Genomic DNA, 15,785 nt, shown 5'->3' on the forward strand with positions numbered 1-15,785 from the left:
ATATGGGATTTAAATTACATGTCCTGGTCACAAATAACACCAAGGTTTTTTACTTTATTATCGGAGGTCAATTTAATGCCATCCAGGTTAAGTGATTGACTAAGCTGTTTCTTTTTTGAAGACTCCGGTCCAAAGACGACAACTTCTGTCTTGTCTGAATTTAGAAGCAGAAAATTTAAAGTCATCCAAGTTTTTATGTCTTCAAGACGTGCTTGTAGTCTATCTAACTGGTTGGGCTCATCAGGATTTATGGATAAGTAAAGCTGAGTGTCATCAGCGTAACAGTGAACATTTATTCTATGCTGCCTAATAATTTTATCTATTGGAAGCATATATTCAAGTGATCATGTTTATTTTGCAAATCATTATTCCTTTTTTGTCATTTGTAACAACCTTTTTTCAGCCAGCTGGCTGGAAGTGTGCGGCTATATGTGTGTGTGTGTTTGTTGGGGGTTGGCAGGAATAAGATTAATTATTTTATCTGCCTTTTAAATGTAAGTATAAACATGAGTATACAGACTGCCTTAAGAAACTGAATATGCAAGAATGAATCCCCTCTTTTAAGGGCAGGACAGGAGAATTACCAACATCCAAAACTTTGTTTGTTTCAGAAAGTCATACAATGTGACATTTTTACGTACCAAATATGGACTGGATGATTTTCAACAGTCTGTCACACTTTTCAGTAATTTCGATTGCCCTTATGGTCAATGTTAACAGCTATGTCCATGAAACAAACATGTTTTGTCCTTGACAACAAATAATTAATCAAATTAAATGCAATTAATCTTAATGTTATAATGTGCCTCAGAATCTTAATTGAATTTCTGTAAACCAGAAAAGTCCATCATGTCTGTTTTAAGTTTGAAGTTGACACTGTGAGATCAGATTTTACATTTATGTATGGAAACATTAGACCTGATCTGAGTACAGCTACTGTTTTTAGTGCTTAATTTTCCAATCCTTTCTTATGTTTATGGGTAAATAATAATAAATAAAAAGTCTACTTTTACACAGTTTTCCTTTCAGTTTTTTGCCAACCTGTGTTGAATTAGTTTATCTGTAAAAACATATCGAGTCCAGTTTTGACTAAAAACAATATCACTGCCACATCTTCCACTTTGATTTCTTTTGATCGTTAAACTGACTTGATTTGGGTTCAGCCCCAAGGAACTGTGGTGTTGGAAATATTGTTCTGTGTGGATGCTGCTGACTCAGTCTGGCTGTATATTAACCTATATTGTTTTGCAGTGTAAAACTATGTATTGCTAATCCTGGCAGCCCCTGTTCAATTTCTGTTCCCTGCAGCCTTGTGGCTCTGCTGAGTAGGCCTTTTTTCCTTCCTCCCTGCTGCTGTAATGGTGGTATTCACTCAGGTTGAAACACTGGCCTTAATGTGGTTTGTAGCTGTTTCCCTTCAAAATGTGAGGTACAGTAGCTAAACCCAGGGTATACACCTTGACTCTATCAGCTATCATTTAAACATGAAAATGTTATTAAATGTGTAAAGTTTGCTATTTTATTCATCACTTCAAAAGCACCTGTTCTAAACAAAAACAAATTGCAAGTCAAGCCAGAAGAAGAATAAAAATGTAAGAAGTCAATAGACACAATATACAGTAATGAAAAAAATAGAATAGTAAAAATGTTCTGTGGTAAATGTTATACTTAAATACACTGAAAATATAAAGATCAAAAGTGTAAAATATGACAAGTTAGACAGAAATAGTGATTTAGTTTCTGTTGTGGTGCAGCAACTACAGTGTCTTGCAGGATTCATACCTCTTAAACTCTAGAGGAGCTGCAGAGATCCACAGCTCAGGTGGAAAAATATGTTAGCATGACAATGAGTAGTCATCCCCTCCAAAAATCCTGCAATTGCAAAATTAAAGCCACAAGAACTCTGCCTCCAGACAGGTACAGGACACACCAATTATAAAAGAAATTGCTCTGCTCAGGTGAGACCATAATTGAACTTTTTGACCAACATCATAGGTGACACATGATATATGATGTAGGTCAACCTGACCCTAAAAGCGTTAGAAATAAGAAATAACTGAGAATGTCAAGAAACATAAAGGGAAGAACTGAGAAAAACTGAATGACGACTGGTTACCTGTGTAATGGGATTGTGCTTAGTAGATGTGAAGTGAATGAGACTAATTACTGGATGAGAAACCCCTAAAGGAGATCAGGGAACTAAGGATAAAACAGGAATCAGAACCTGGAAAAAATTAACTCCATTCAGTTTGAATGGTCCAGTCAAAATCCAGACCTAAATGCACTTGAAGATCTTTGGGAAAAATTGCCATTATGACCAATATGAACAAGCTCGGGTTAATTTACAATGGCAAACAGGCAAACATTTTAGTCTCAGACACTTTTCAGATTTTTATCTAAAGAAATATTTTTAAAACCATGTATCGGTTTCCTTCCACACTTCTGTACTTCATTGTGTTGTTGTGTATTACACAAAATCCCAATAAGATACATTAAAAGTTGAGGTTTTAACATGACAAAAAAGTGAAAAAGTTCATACAGTATTAATACTTTTGCAAGGCACTGTATGTGAGCATGAAACAACAATGTGTATCACCCTCTTGTGTTTGTTTAACAATCTCTCAGGTGAAAGGATCATTACAGAGTTTTACCAAGGCTCCTTGAGAACTTCATTACTCTTCTAACACTCTTTATTTTCTAACGCTCTGAGATTCATTCACTGTGAAATCTGTTCTGATCACCTATCACTACTAAGTCAAATTTTCCTTTACCTTTAGAATACGTATGTGTGTTTCCGACCAATGTTGTAAAATGTTTGAATACAACTTCCTATTTTATTTCCTGGAACAGCTGGCTTTTCAAACCGAAGTATACAGTGAATGTATTAGTGACTATTTTCATCAGTGAATACATTCTCATCAGGTCCTCTAATTACTGCTCCTGGCAAGTGCAGGGATGGAGTCAAAATAAACTTTGCTGTGCGTGCAGATGTGTGAGTGTGTGTTGATTGTCAAAAGGATTTGTTTGGCTCAGTAGAGTCCTGTGGCTCAGATGAATAATACAGTTTGGATTCACTTGCAGTACTTGTTAATTAGGTCAGTTCACTGTTGGTTTGGGTCTATCAAGTGATTTGCTGATAATAAGAAAAATATGGAAAATCACCAGCCTCAAATTTAAGATCAAGCTGAACAATTTGGACACAACGTTTGCAGCCACTGATATGCTTTGTTAATCCGTTCCCTTTTGTGCAGTGCCCCAGTACCACTAGCACCAACCCAGATTCTCAGCATGATGCCACAAACACCTTGCTTAACAGGTGGTACAATGCCCTTTATTTTAAAAGCCTTACATTGACTCACCCAAACCTTCATCATCATATTGAGACAAAGTAGCTCAATCTTTGTCTCGTCTCTAAGGTCTTCTCCTGAAGGCATTTGACGTGTGCAGCTGTAAATTTCAGCTGGGCTTGACATTTTTGATTTTTGGAGTAGATACGTTTTTTTCAGTCTGCAGTCTCTCAATTCATGGCAATGTGAGACCATAGTCTTTTGATCAATGTGCGATAGGGATCACCTGTTTTGCAATGTTAAATGATATCTGTGTTTTGATGTGTGCTTTATTGTGTTATTATATTATGTTGATGTGTGCCCTTGTATATGGACATGTGTGAGGAGAGGCCACATTAAAACTGGGTTTAAAAACATAAGGCTTGTTAGGGTCAAGCTTTTAGAAAGCTCTTACCTCAACTAGAAATTTCTGAACTTTACTAAAAATGTATGCCTGTGCCTGGAAACCAACAACTTTAATTACCTCTACCTGGGTAGAGGTAAATTAAATTACCTCTACCAGGTTTGCCAACAAAAGTGGTGAAATATCCACTCCGAATTATGCTGGAGGCACGTTGATGTCGAGTAAAGGTTTCTTGCTTTATTGCCTCAGCAACTCGCTAAGGAACTTTTGAAAATATGTTTGAGCCAGTCTATGGATAATTTAAGAGAAAATCCACAGTGAATTATTATAAATCTAAAATGATTAATCATGGCAGTGCATCTGTAATTTGGCCATAAAGATAGCTGTAGATCTTAAATGAGCTGTTACTGCTGCCCTCACACCCTTTAAAAGAGTTCATTAAATGACAACTGAGCACACTTCATCTAGATGTACAGTGAGCAGCTGTGCTTTTTGTAGAAAGAATACATTGTAAAGCTGAATACTTTTGCTGTCTGTAGGTATTAAAACATAGATGGAACAGTATTTTCATAAATCCAGCTGTTAGCGTACTAGTTCTCTGTACACTGTAAAACATACCTTTTCCTATCTTCTGTTTGGTACATAGACAAAAAAAAAAAACATGCAATGGGAAACCACAGCAGTTTGGAATATTAATATTAGTTCACAGTACAGAACCTCAGAGAGGACAACCGGGATGGGCTCTGTAACTCAAGAAGGGAAATCGAGAAGTGTGTGAGAGGACAAGCAGTGGCACAGTCGGGCCAAGATGAAGCAGATGAAGAAGCGTCATCCCACATGATGAGCGTAATCCCTGTGGTGCTGCGCCTCAGAGAGCAGCAGTGTAGCGACAGCAAACAGCATAGCAGATGTCAAACAGCTTTTCCATCACTTTCCCGGGCTTTTAAGCAGATTCCAACCATATGGGTTGCATCCATTAGTGCAATTGACTGTATTTCTTTCAGCGGACCCTTTGCTCTGCTCTCTTGACATTATGCGCAGCAACCCACCGTCAGAGTAGGGTTCCTAAATAGTCTGGATAGTGTCAGAGTCTCTGAAGCAGAAAGGCAAGCTGCAGCTACAGCTGAACCACAAGCCCTAAGTTTCACTTCTTATGTCAAACTGTCTTTTTGAGTTTGTAAAGTGCAAATTATTGTGGCTGTCCCCCAACAGCGGCATCTTATTTTTCTGTGGTTTCCCTCGGATGGGATTTGCTTATTGTCAGCTCACTGCGGGGCTCGCTTGCCTTCACTTTCTTTCAACCTTGTCTCTATCAGAGGCATCAGACCAAAATGTGAAAAAACTCCTTTTATTAAAGTCTGGAGGCTGTGTTACTCCATAGCCTGGGAGTCAGTGAATGAGCCACCTGTTTGACTTCCCTGTGTTTTCACCCAGAACTCATTTAGAGCTCCACAGCACTTTCCTACCCTGTGGTAATAATGGAACACTTTAGTTGTTTCAAAGACCTGAAGAGGATCTCACCATTCAAAGCAAAAGCCAAAGTAAAATAAATCCGAGCAGACTCAAAAACAGCTTGTAAAACCAGCCTCCAAAGGTTGCTACCAAGTATTAAAAATACATTTTGTGTCTTACACTGCCCTCTTTATACTCGGCCGTGGATGCACTGCTGAGATCACATCTAGTTTTAAGGGGTTTTTATATTTTTCTTAAAGCAGATTTTTGGGACTGTTCAACAAGAACAACCATCTTTGTAAACCTTTAAAGTCATAAAATTGGAAATTGTTTAACCTCTTACATGATTGACATAAGACGGAGTTGTGTTTTATCCATCCATTTGTCCATTGTCTATCTGAGATCAGGGCATGGATTTTCCACTGGGAAAACCCAGCCATCCTTCTTATCCAGACTCCCTCCAGTGACACCCTCAGCTCCTTCTGCAGCATCCAAAGGCGTTTCCATGCCAGAAGGGATATACAGTCCCTCCATTCAGTTTTGGCAGTGCGTTAGGGCCTCCTCTAAGTGTGATGATCTGCCCGGAAAATCTCCCAAGAGAGACCCCCAGAAGGCATTGTTAGGATTATGAATCTGAGAATATTATTTAATATTTAATATTAATATTTTATCAAATAATATTTCGGTCTGTTAATGGTTGTCCTGTGAATACCAGCCCAGTAAGGCGATGGTATTAGGACAAAATAGAAAGGTGTGAGACGAGCTCTGGCATTATTGAACAGAATAAACTCTGTACATATATGGAATGAATTTCTTAAAATACAAGAATTTATTAACAAAAATAAGTCAACTCAAAGTCAAACATATTTCAATCAACAAACTCTTTACTATGCTAAAACAATCCAACTAAACTACCAAGCAGAATTAAAGAATAACGAAGACTAATGGGCTATGTACAATATAAACAAGTTGATTAAAGATGATTGGAAATTATGACCAAAAAGAGTGATGCAACATTACCATGCAATGTTTATGTTTGAGAATCAAGGATTATCTTGAAGAATCTGGAAATTAAGTTAAGTTAGTCTTGGAACCAACTTAAGCAATAATCAGCAAACATTTAGACAACCCTTCACAATACAAGATCAGATAAAATATTATTTTAATAAAATAATGTTTTAAATAATGATCTGCTGAATAAAACTAACCTTCTGGATGATTAATTCTCAACGGTGTCTAATTAGCTGCCTTCATTTATTGAAATAAAATTTAAAGAAATATTAAGGGAGTATTTGGAAAAGAGCCAAATCTTTCTGGAGAAATGCGGCTTAATGGTGTTTACTTAGTTATCAATTTAGTAAAATTATGTTTAGGGGCTATTATTCACTATCTTGAAAACTAACAACCTTTCTGTTAAATACTCTTTAGTAGCAAGCGCGTGTTCTTGCAGCCAACAAAAGAAGCTTATAGCTTAGCACCAGATTCAAACACACCTTTAAAAATACCGTTAATAAAAGGGTTAAAATGCATATGCGCGGACGGCGCGTTATGATCAACCTTCTGTTCAAAATCACTCTTCAAGTAAAGTTTGTCTTAACTTTAAAAACACACAAACAAAGAACACAACCTGAACACGTGTGCTGCAGATATTCTGCTAGCACCCAGATAGCTGAGTTCAACACAAACAAAACCAAACTTCATAAAATGAAAAACGTTTAGATCATTTCATTCTAAATCTTTATTGTTCTGCCCAAACCTAACCTCTGACCATGCTGAGGAGTTGTCCGGGTGATGACGAAGTTTGAAGAGAGCTCCGTGAATGAAGCGATTAGCTGCCAGCTAACCTCCGGAGCAGCAGCTTGGCGGCCCGTTCTGTCCGCTGACCACACTGCACGTTGTCCTTCCTTGGGAAACTGCTGCGCTCGGCGTCGTGCTGGGAACTCTCTGGAAACAGTTCGCTTCTGCAGATCTCAGGGAGAACAGTCAAGCAATGCTTGTACCTTGATTACCCCGTTCATGAATGAAAATCACTGGATACGCAGACAGTGATTTATTTCTACTTATCTTGTGCATATGACTGCATGATCTTATGACACCCTTGGATCCAGTTGAAGAGTTTATGTCTGTTTGTCAGCAAAGAGACATTAGCGCGCTGTCTCCTCCTATCCGGATGATCACCGGCGTGGAAGATTGATCGGAGTGGACCATTGGAAGGGGGTGCTTTTATGCAGCCAGTGGCATCATGGGATGTCCGCTGCTACTGTTTGCTTGGCTGTGCCGGAAATAGGTTAATGCAATTTATTTTGAAAGTTCCAGAAAAGTTTGTACCAGAGTTTAATGTTGAAATCCATGGCTGTGGGTCCCAACAGCAACCTGATTAGATGCCTGAACCACCTCAGCTGACTCTTTTTCGTACAGAGAAGGTCCTCTTTAAGCTCTCCTCAAATGACAGAGGACTATGTCTCTAAGGGTTTGTCCAGCCACTCTACAGAGGAGGCTCATTTCAGCAGCTTGTATCCAGGATCTTGTTCTTTTGGTGATAATTCATGACCATAGTTAAGGGTTGGAATGTACAGGGGTTGGACAATGAAACTGAAACACCTGGTTTTAGACCACAATAATTTATTAGTATGGTGTAGGGCCTCCTTTTGCGGCCAATACAGCATCAATTCGTCTTGGGAATGACATATACAAGTCCTGCGCAGTGGTCAGAGGGATTTTAAGCCATTCTTCTTGCAGGATAGTGGCCAGGTCACTACGTGATACTGGTGGAGGAAAACGTTTCCTGACTCGCTCCTCCAAAACACCCCAAAGTGGCTAAATAATATTTAGATTTGGTGACTGTGCAGGCCATGGGAGATGTTCAACTTCACTTTCATGTTCATCAAACCAATCTTTCACCAGTCTTGCTGTGTTTATTGGTGCATTGTCATCCTGATACACAGCACCGCCTTCAGGATTCAATGTTTGAACCATTGGATGCACATGGCCCTCAAGAATGGTTCGGTAGTCCTTCACATTGTCCACAGCCCAAGATTTGTGCTCCTTGCACCATTGAAACCAACGTGAGTGACCAAAGGTTTGGCTATAGCAGCCCGGCCGTGTGTATTGACCCTGTGGAGCTTCTGATGGACAGTTCTGGTGGAAACAGGAGAGTTGAGGTGCACATTTAATTCTGCCGTGATTTGGGCAGCCTTGGTTTTTTGTTTTTTGGATACAATCCGGGTAGCACCCGAATATCCCTTTCATATAGCTTCCTCTTGCGTCCACAGTTAATCCTGTTGGATGTGGTTCGTCCTTCTTGGTGGTATGCTGACATTATGCTGTAAGACGGAGCGCTACAGGAGATCCTTCCTGCCCAGAGCCATCAGCATCTACAACAGCTCTTTGAGGAAACCTTCATAATATGAGCTACAACAACATTTAATTTCCTTTTGGGATTAATAAAGTATTTTTGAATTGAATTGAATTATCCTGGATACCGTGGCTCTTGATACATCACAAAGACTTGTTGTCTTGGTCACAGATGCGCCAGCAAGAAGTGCACCAACAATTTGTCCTCTTTTGAACTCTGGTATGTCACCCATTATGTTGTGTGCATTTCAATATTTTGAGCAAAACTGTGCTCTTACCCTGCTAATTGAACCTTCACACTCTGCTCTTACTGGTGCAATGTGCAATCAATGAAGACTGGCTACCAGGCTGGTCCAATTTAGCCATGAAACCTCCCACACTAAAATGACAGGTGTTTCAGTTTCATTGTCCAACCCACAGGAGCGTTTTTCTTTTTTTGTTTACTCTTACTTCCAGATGGGATACTAAAGAAATGCAAGCATTACCGCAGATGAAGGCTCAATTCATCTGAATAAGACACCAAGCTATTTGACCTTCATCATTTGACACAGAGACTGATCCATGGCATCAAACGTAGAGAAATGACTGTCATCACTTGTATTTCAAATGTAACTAATTATCAGTTTCAGTACATAATGCTTACAGTAAAACTCTGAAAGTTGGGGCTCATGTTTTGTGCGTCGCTATCATTGCCCTCCTGGCACAGTCATCCATCCTGTTTGGACTGCCAAAGCAACATTAGGATTTCAAAGCCAGATTCTCCAAGCAATTATTGTAATTCTCAATATGTGCAGTTTCATTTCCAAAAAGGATGGAAAGCTGTGTAAAAACATTATCAAAACAGAACACATTTAAAAGTATTTGCTTTATTTGTTTGGGAGCAGAACAATAAATGTACGAAGGGTTTTAATTCAGATGTTTTTGTTGTCCTTTTTTATACTGTTTAATTGTAACTAGTGCAGTTTTTTTTTACATTATTGTGTATGAAAAAAGCATCACAAATCACATGGTAGCTCAGTATTTTGATAATTCTCAGAAGGTAGCACTTTGTGCCATGTAGTCATTATTTCAAAGGTATCATGATTTGTAGTATTTTGAATATGTATTCCTAAGTTTGCATTTCTGTTAGTGCTTTACTATGTTTAGCTAATGATAGTTTCCTGTGTTCCTTGATTTACCCAGTACCTTCACTCAATCTATCAGCTGAGGAGCCGTCTCTCATCAAATAATTAACTTTCCTGTCTTACAATTCAGTATTCAGGATCCCCAGCATAAATAGCCTTTTGTTTTACGCAGTCTGTGATGGATCCACTGTTGATCCCACCAGCCCATTATAACGGCTATTATATCGTTAAGTGACTATAAGGAAACTGCAGCTATTCAATTAAAGGGTTCTCACTATTGGTTTGTGAAGTGTGTAACTCTTCTTACCCCAGTAGCTACAATGACCTCTTAAAAGTCTGCACATACATGTTAAAATCCCACAGTTTTGATGTTTAACAAGTTGAAATCATGAAAAATAAATTTTAAACATTTTCCAATTAATGTGAAATAGGTCCTGTGCCGTCCAACTAAAAACCAACAGTCTGTTTGGGGCGGAAATGTGAAAGACAAAAAGGAACATTAACCTGATTGCATAAATCGGTGCACCCTCAAACTACTACGTTGTTGATACATCTTTTGATTTCATTGATACATTCAATATTAAGGAGTTCACATCTGGTATCGATTGCAGTAACTCACTTAAGTAACTCGCCTAGTAAACTGGAGACCACAGAGAGATCAAAATAGTCTTGTACAAATTCAACAGTCAGGAGAAACGTAGAAAATAATCTATTATATAAATGTGGACTGTGGTACAGTAAAGGCAGTCATCATTAATTTGAGAAAACTTAGGACAACAGTGAAAAAAAACTGGATGTATTTCCAAAATTTGTGAAAATGGAAACTGGTCAGGAAAGCCATCAAAAGTCAGACATTCTGAAGAAGCTGCAGCAATTTTTACAAGAAATGATTGTGTTCTGTATGTGACAAGAATCAACTGCATTCTTTATATGTCTGGACTAAATAGTAAAGTTGCCATACATAAGCCTTTTCTTCTAAAAAAAAACAACATCTAAGCCTGGCAAAAATCACCCAAACACTTATGGGAGCATGTTATGTTCTGAACCCAAACTTTTTGAACCAAAGAGTCCAAAATATAGCCTATGTTTGGCACAGAGACAGCACTGGGCATCACAAAAAGACACGGTGGTGTCAGCATCATAACCAGAAAAAAATAAGATGTGGAAATGGCTAACCAGAGTCCTGAACTACGTCTAACAGAAAATCCGTTGAGAGTTGAGACAAAAGACGAGAGATCTGATAGATTTGGAGAATTTTGTAAGGCAGAGTTGGCAAATATTAACTAGGCAAGCTGTGACATGCTGATGGACCCCTAGAAAGAAGACCAGATGCTGAAATTAACTCAAAAGGTGTTTCCACAAAGTATTAGTTGAGGGCGTGCGCACTTTTTCAATTTCAAAAGGGTTGTTGCACCTTTTTTACTTTATTAGATTTTTCCCTCAAAAGCTATGTTAGATTACAGTTGTGTAATGTCTTTGCTCTTGTACTTGTACTTTTCCTGCTTCTGATTCAATCAGTCATAATCATATTACCAGTAAATAAGTAGTGGTCTATCAGTCTCTTAGAACCCAGTCCATAGCAGCCCAGTGTGTAGTCAGACACCTAAGCATACTACTGGCTAGTAGAGTATCAAGACAACAGCTTTAAACACACTCATTTTGCTGTAGTGTCCTCTTGCATGTTACGCCTATAAGGAACTGTGTGTGTGTGTGTGTGTGTGTGTGTGTGTGTGTGTGTGTGTGTGTGTGTGTGTGTGTGTGTGTGTGTGTTCCTGTCTTGGCATCACAATGAGAACCATTTTCCCGATTTCACCATCAAATTGAGGACCGTTTGTACCAAAGTGAGGACATTTTGCTGGTCCTCACGACCTATTTTGCTAATGGCTAGGTTTAGGACTAAGGTATGAATTGACTTTAGGTTAAGGTTAGGGTTATGCATGCACTGGTAATGGTTAGGTTTAGGGTTATTGTCAGGGTTAGGGCATAGAAAGGGTTGAAAATGACTGAAAATCAATGGAAGTCAATGGGAGTCAACACATGGTCCTCACTACATATAGCAAAACAAGAGTGTGTATGTGTGTGTGTGTGTTTGCTCATAATCTGTTCAGTTTCCTCCAATATCCTCATCTTAAAACTGTCCACTGTCACTGTGCAGCAGTGATAGCGTAGATTAGCCTGCAGCCAAAGCAAGCCAGACACATAGCACCCGTTTAGTGTAGGCATAAAAGATAGGACTTCCATTAAGAGGATAAAAAACATTGCAGAATCAACTTCTTACATAGCTGCCTTATGCTGATTTCTGATATGCCTTCAAAAACATCCAGCACATGAGCTGTTCTGAATATCATTTTTACCATTTATTTTTCTTTTCTGTCCCCTTTGCTGTGAAAGCAATAGCATCGCAGCCTCGGCAGTGTGTGCCTTCAACCTGAGCGCCATCACCCAAGCCTTCAATGGGCCCTTCCGCTCCCAGGAAAATCCTCGCTCCACCTGGCTTCCCACAGCCAACCCCATCCACAACTTCCAGGTTGGTTTCACCACATAGCCTCTTTAGGGCTCAGTGATACATGCTAAATTATTATTTCAGCTGGGTAGCTGTGACCAAAGCAAAGACAAAACAGATCTATAAGTAAGTCCCTAACACGTTTTAGGGACTTATGTACGATGCCATGCCTTGGAAAAGAATTCACGCCCCTTGAACTTTTCACATTTTCTTATCTTTCAACTACTAACTCTTTGTAATAGAGCAACACAAAGTAGTCCATAATTGTAATCTGGAAGGAAAAGATAAATGGTTTTCACTTTTATCCATAAACAAAAATCTGATAAGTATTCTTGTGTTTTCACCTCCCCCACAAATTGTGCTGCAACTAAAGCTGAAAGTTGTCTGGGTTATATCTCTAACAACTTTGCACACAAAGAAACTGACGTTTTTAACCATTCTTTTATGCAAGAAAGCTGAAACTGACAGAATTCATGAAGACCATCGTTAAATTTAATTTCTTTTGTAGTATCAAAGTTTCTTAATTGGATTTATGTTTGGAGTTTGACTGGACCGTCCTAACACATGAACATGCTTTGACCTAAACTTTTTATTTTAGTTCTGATGTATGTTAAGGTTCGCCATCTTTCTGGAAATTAAATTTCGACCCCAACCCCAAGTCTTTGCAGCCTCTAAAATATTTTCTTCAAGAATTGCAGTTTTTTTTTAACATAAATCCTGAACAGCATTCAAGTTCCTACTGAAGAAATACCTCATCATAGCCTGATACTGGCAGCAACATTTCACCTTGACTTTGTCCCTATCCCATCTAATGTGTTCCTTAGTCTTCTTGATCCTGTCTGTTCTTTAATGTTATCTAAAAAGAACTGATTCAGAGAATAGCTATATTTATACTGAGAATAAACTACAGCTGAACTCTATGTATCGTATGTGTAGTTAGTTGACTAAATTTTATTTAGGCATATTAGTCTAAAAGGGGAAGGAATGCATACCCGTGCCTTATTTCTCAGATATCTAATTGTAAAACCATAAATAATTTTTCTTCCACTTATTACCACTTTCAATTACACACATTTTATTGGTCTATCACATAAAATCCCAATGAAATGCACTTATATTTCTGAATGTAACATACCTAATTTTTGCCAATCACCTTAAGCCTTTTGCAATATATACACAAAAAATCTCATTGTTTAAGGTTTTACCAATAAATCACATCTTTGTCATTTTATTTGTACAGCTGTCAGTTTGGGTGAAACTATTGCAATACAGCAAAGAAGAGGAAGAGGGTGTGTACACACAGAGTAGTAGTCATACAAATATGTGTCTGAATGCAAATACTAGTTATGGTGTCAGCAATACTGTGTAAGAAGGTCTGATACAGTTTGAGACTTTATAATTTGACCTGTTTATTTCAAAGAGGAATTAAATCACATCAAAGCAACAGCTCATGTAAACATGAACAAACAAGATCACTGTTACACAATGTTTTAGGTGTGCATGTCAGGCTACATCAGAGACGGGGCACTCCTGTTTCCCAGGGCTGCATGTTTTAGATATTTTTCTGCTCAAATAGACATGACTGGCATGGATGGGTCATTAGTAGGCTCCTGCAGAACCTGGGGAGATCATTCAGCTGATTAAATCAGATGACTTGGTGCAGGGGCACAACTAAAATATGCAGGACACCGGTTTCTGAGGACTGGAATCTCTGGGTCATAGTGGGGGTTACAATCATTCCCACACATGGCAATTAAGCTGATGTCTATGTAATGATTTAATCTAACATCTCTAATTGGTATTGATAAAGCAATAAATTTAACTTTTAGTTTGTTGATGCATCTGTAAAAAGGATGCAGCAATCAGAATTTTGTGGCCTTTTCCAATCTCGGGGCTTTTGAAAAAGATTTAGCCTTCTGATTCAGATTTCTATTTTTAGACTATAAAACGCAAGACATAAGAATTACATCAAAATATATATTTTTCCAGGGTACTTCAACAATTGGGTCATTAATTATTTATTATAGTTGCAGGGGCAATGCCACACCATGTGTGTGAGAGAGCAGTTAGTGTAAAACAACTTTTTAAAATTATTTTATCTAATATAGAGACAAAGTAATTATGGGGTTGACTTTTGAAGCTGTCGTTAGCATCAACTTTTAGCATTGCTGGTGTGGTTGGCATAACTAATATAGCACCCTTACCTTAAATCAGAGATTTCTGAAGGGCTGCCGACATATCTAAATCCATGACGTTTCATCACAGGCAGAGAAGGAAACCTCTAGATGATTAATGCTCTACTACATTCATTGTTCCTGTTGTCTGCTATCTCGCAGGCTGAATGAGTTTCAGACATCTCTCCACCTATTATAGAACGCATTGTTTCCATTTAAAACGTTTTAAATAAAGTAGAACCATGTGGTAGTGTTTAGATGACTGACCAAAGAAGACAAGGTGAAAGTAGGGTGATCACTAACTAATATTAAGTTTTTGGTGCATCTCTGATCTATTTTTTACATATAGTACCTTAAAATCAGAGCATTATTCACATACATCTGTCATGTTACATCCAAAAAGCAATTTTAGCTAAAATCCTCTCCTCAACACCTTTTTTATATGTGTCCAAAACATTAGTGAGGATAAATGCTAATTTTCCAACAAAGCTTGTAAGCTGCAGGACACATTGGGTATAATTTCTTGAAAATGATTGAAACAACAATCAATAACATGGTGTAATAATTCTATCATTTAAATATATTATGTTTTCTCATTTGGTTCACTATCTCACTTTCTATGTACAGTATCAATTTTACGTTCCCCTCTCAGCTATCTGTTTTTCCTCTATAGTGTGGTACTATAAATGACAAAGGTCCCAATGAGGGTTTGACGGAGCGCAGCCTTCAGGACGCACAGCGGCTTTACCTGATGAACGACGTGGTCCAGCCAGAGTCTGTCGATCCTCTCGTCATGCAGGATGATGTCCGCTTTTCCAACCTTGTTGTGGACATCGTTCAGGGCATGGACACCCTTTACCATGTTATGTACATCAGCACAGGTTAGGTTTGTCTCGACTAGAAATGTTGCCATCTTTTAAGAGCGCTAAAACAAAAACTAGATTTTAAAAGACATGTTTTCTTTGTTTTTTTTGTTTGTTTGTTTTTAATTAGAATATGGCACCATCCTAAAGGCGCTTGCCACACCCAACAAAAACCTGCAGGGTTGTTACCTGGAGGAGATGGAGCTCCATCCAACTGGTTTCCGAGAACCAATCTTGAGTCTTCAGATCCTGCACAGCGACAGGTCAATCTTTGTTGGCCTCAAAGACAAAGTCCTCAAGATCCCCCTCGTGAGGTGTTCTTCCTACAAAACTGAGACGTGAGTAGTGCATCACGTGAACATGTGTGTGAACATGTGAATGTTCATGGAGTTTTGCAAACAGCGTCAACAGACTGCGTTGGTTGGGGGATGGCTTTTTGCCCTGTCGTACAACTAAATGACCTCAGAGCCTTGCCCACTATAGGCTCATCACTATTAATAGTATACCTCTTGCATGGACTGGTACATTTTGCTCCTGGGAATAATCTAAGTATTGAAAAACAAATGGAAACTAATATACAACCAAAAAAGTGGTTGAAGCAGCAAGCACTGTGTGAACACACTTT

At 38.5% G+C, this 15,785-nt stretch overlaps 1 protein-coding gene across 3 annotated transcripts in view; it reads left to right on the forward strand.

The window, feature by feature from the left end:
• Positions 1 to 15,785, forward strand: part of sema5ba (sema domain, seven thrombospondin repeats (type 1 and type 1-like), transmembrane domain (TM) and short cytoplasmic domain, (semaphorin) 5Ba) — a 282,636-nt gene that overhangs the window by 212,019 nt on the left and 54,832 nt on the right. For all 3 annotated transcript variants that reach the window (XM_047370498.1, XM_047370497.1, XM_047370496.1), the window contains 3 exons: positions 12,012 to 12,147; positions 14,971 to 15,178; positions 15,291 to 15,498. In XM_047370498.1, coding sequence (XP_047226454.1) covers positions 12,012 to 12,147; positions 14,971 to 15,178; positions 15,291 to 15,498 — 552 coding nt within the window. The remainder of the gene's footprint in view (positions 1 to 12,011; positions 12,148 to 14,970; positions 15,179 to 15,290; positions 15,499 to 15,785) is intronic.

Source organism: Girardinichthys multiradiatus, chromosome 7 (genome assembly GCF_021462225.1).
Source record: "Girardinichthys multiradiatus isolate DD_20200921_A chromosome 7, DD_fGirMul_XY1, whole genome shotgun sequence".
NCBI classification, from domain to species: Eukaryota; Metazoa; Chordata; class Actinopteri; order Cyprinodontiformes; family Goodeidae; genus Girardinichthys; species Girardinichthys multiradiatus.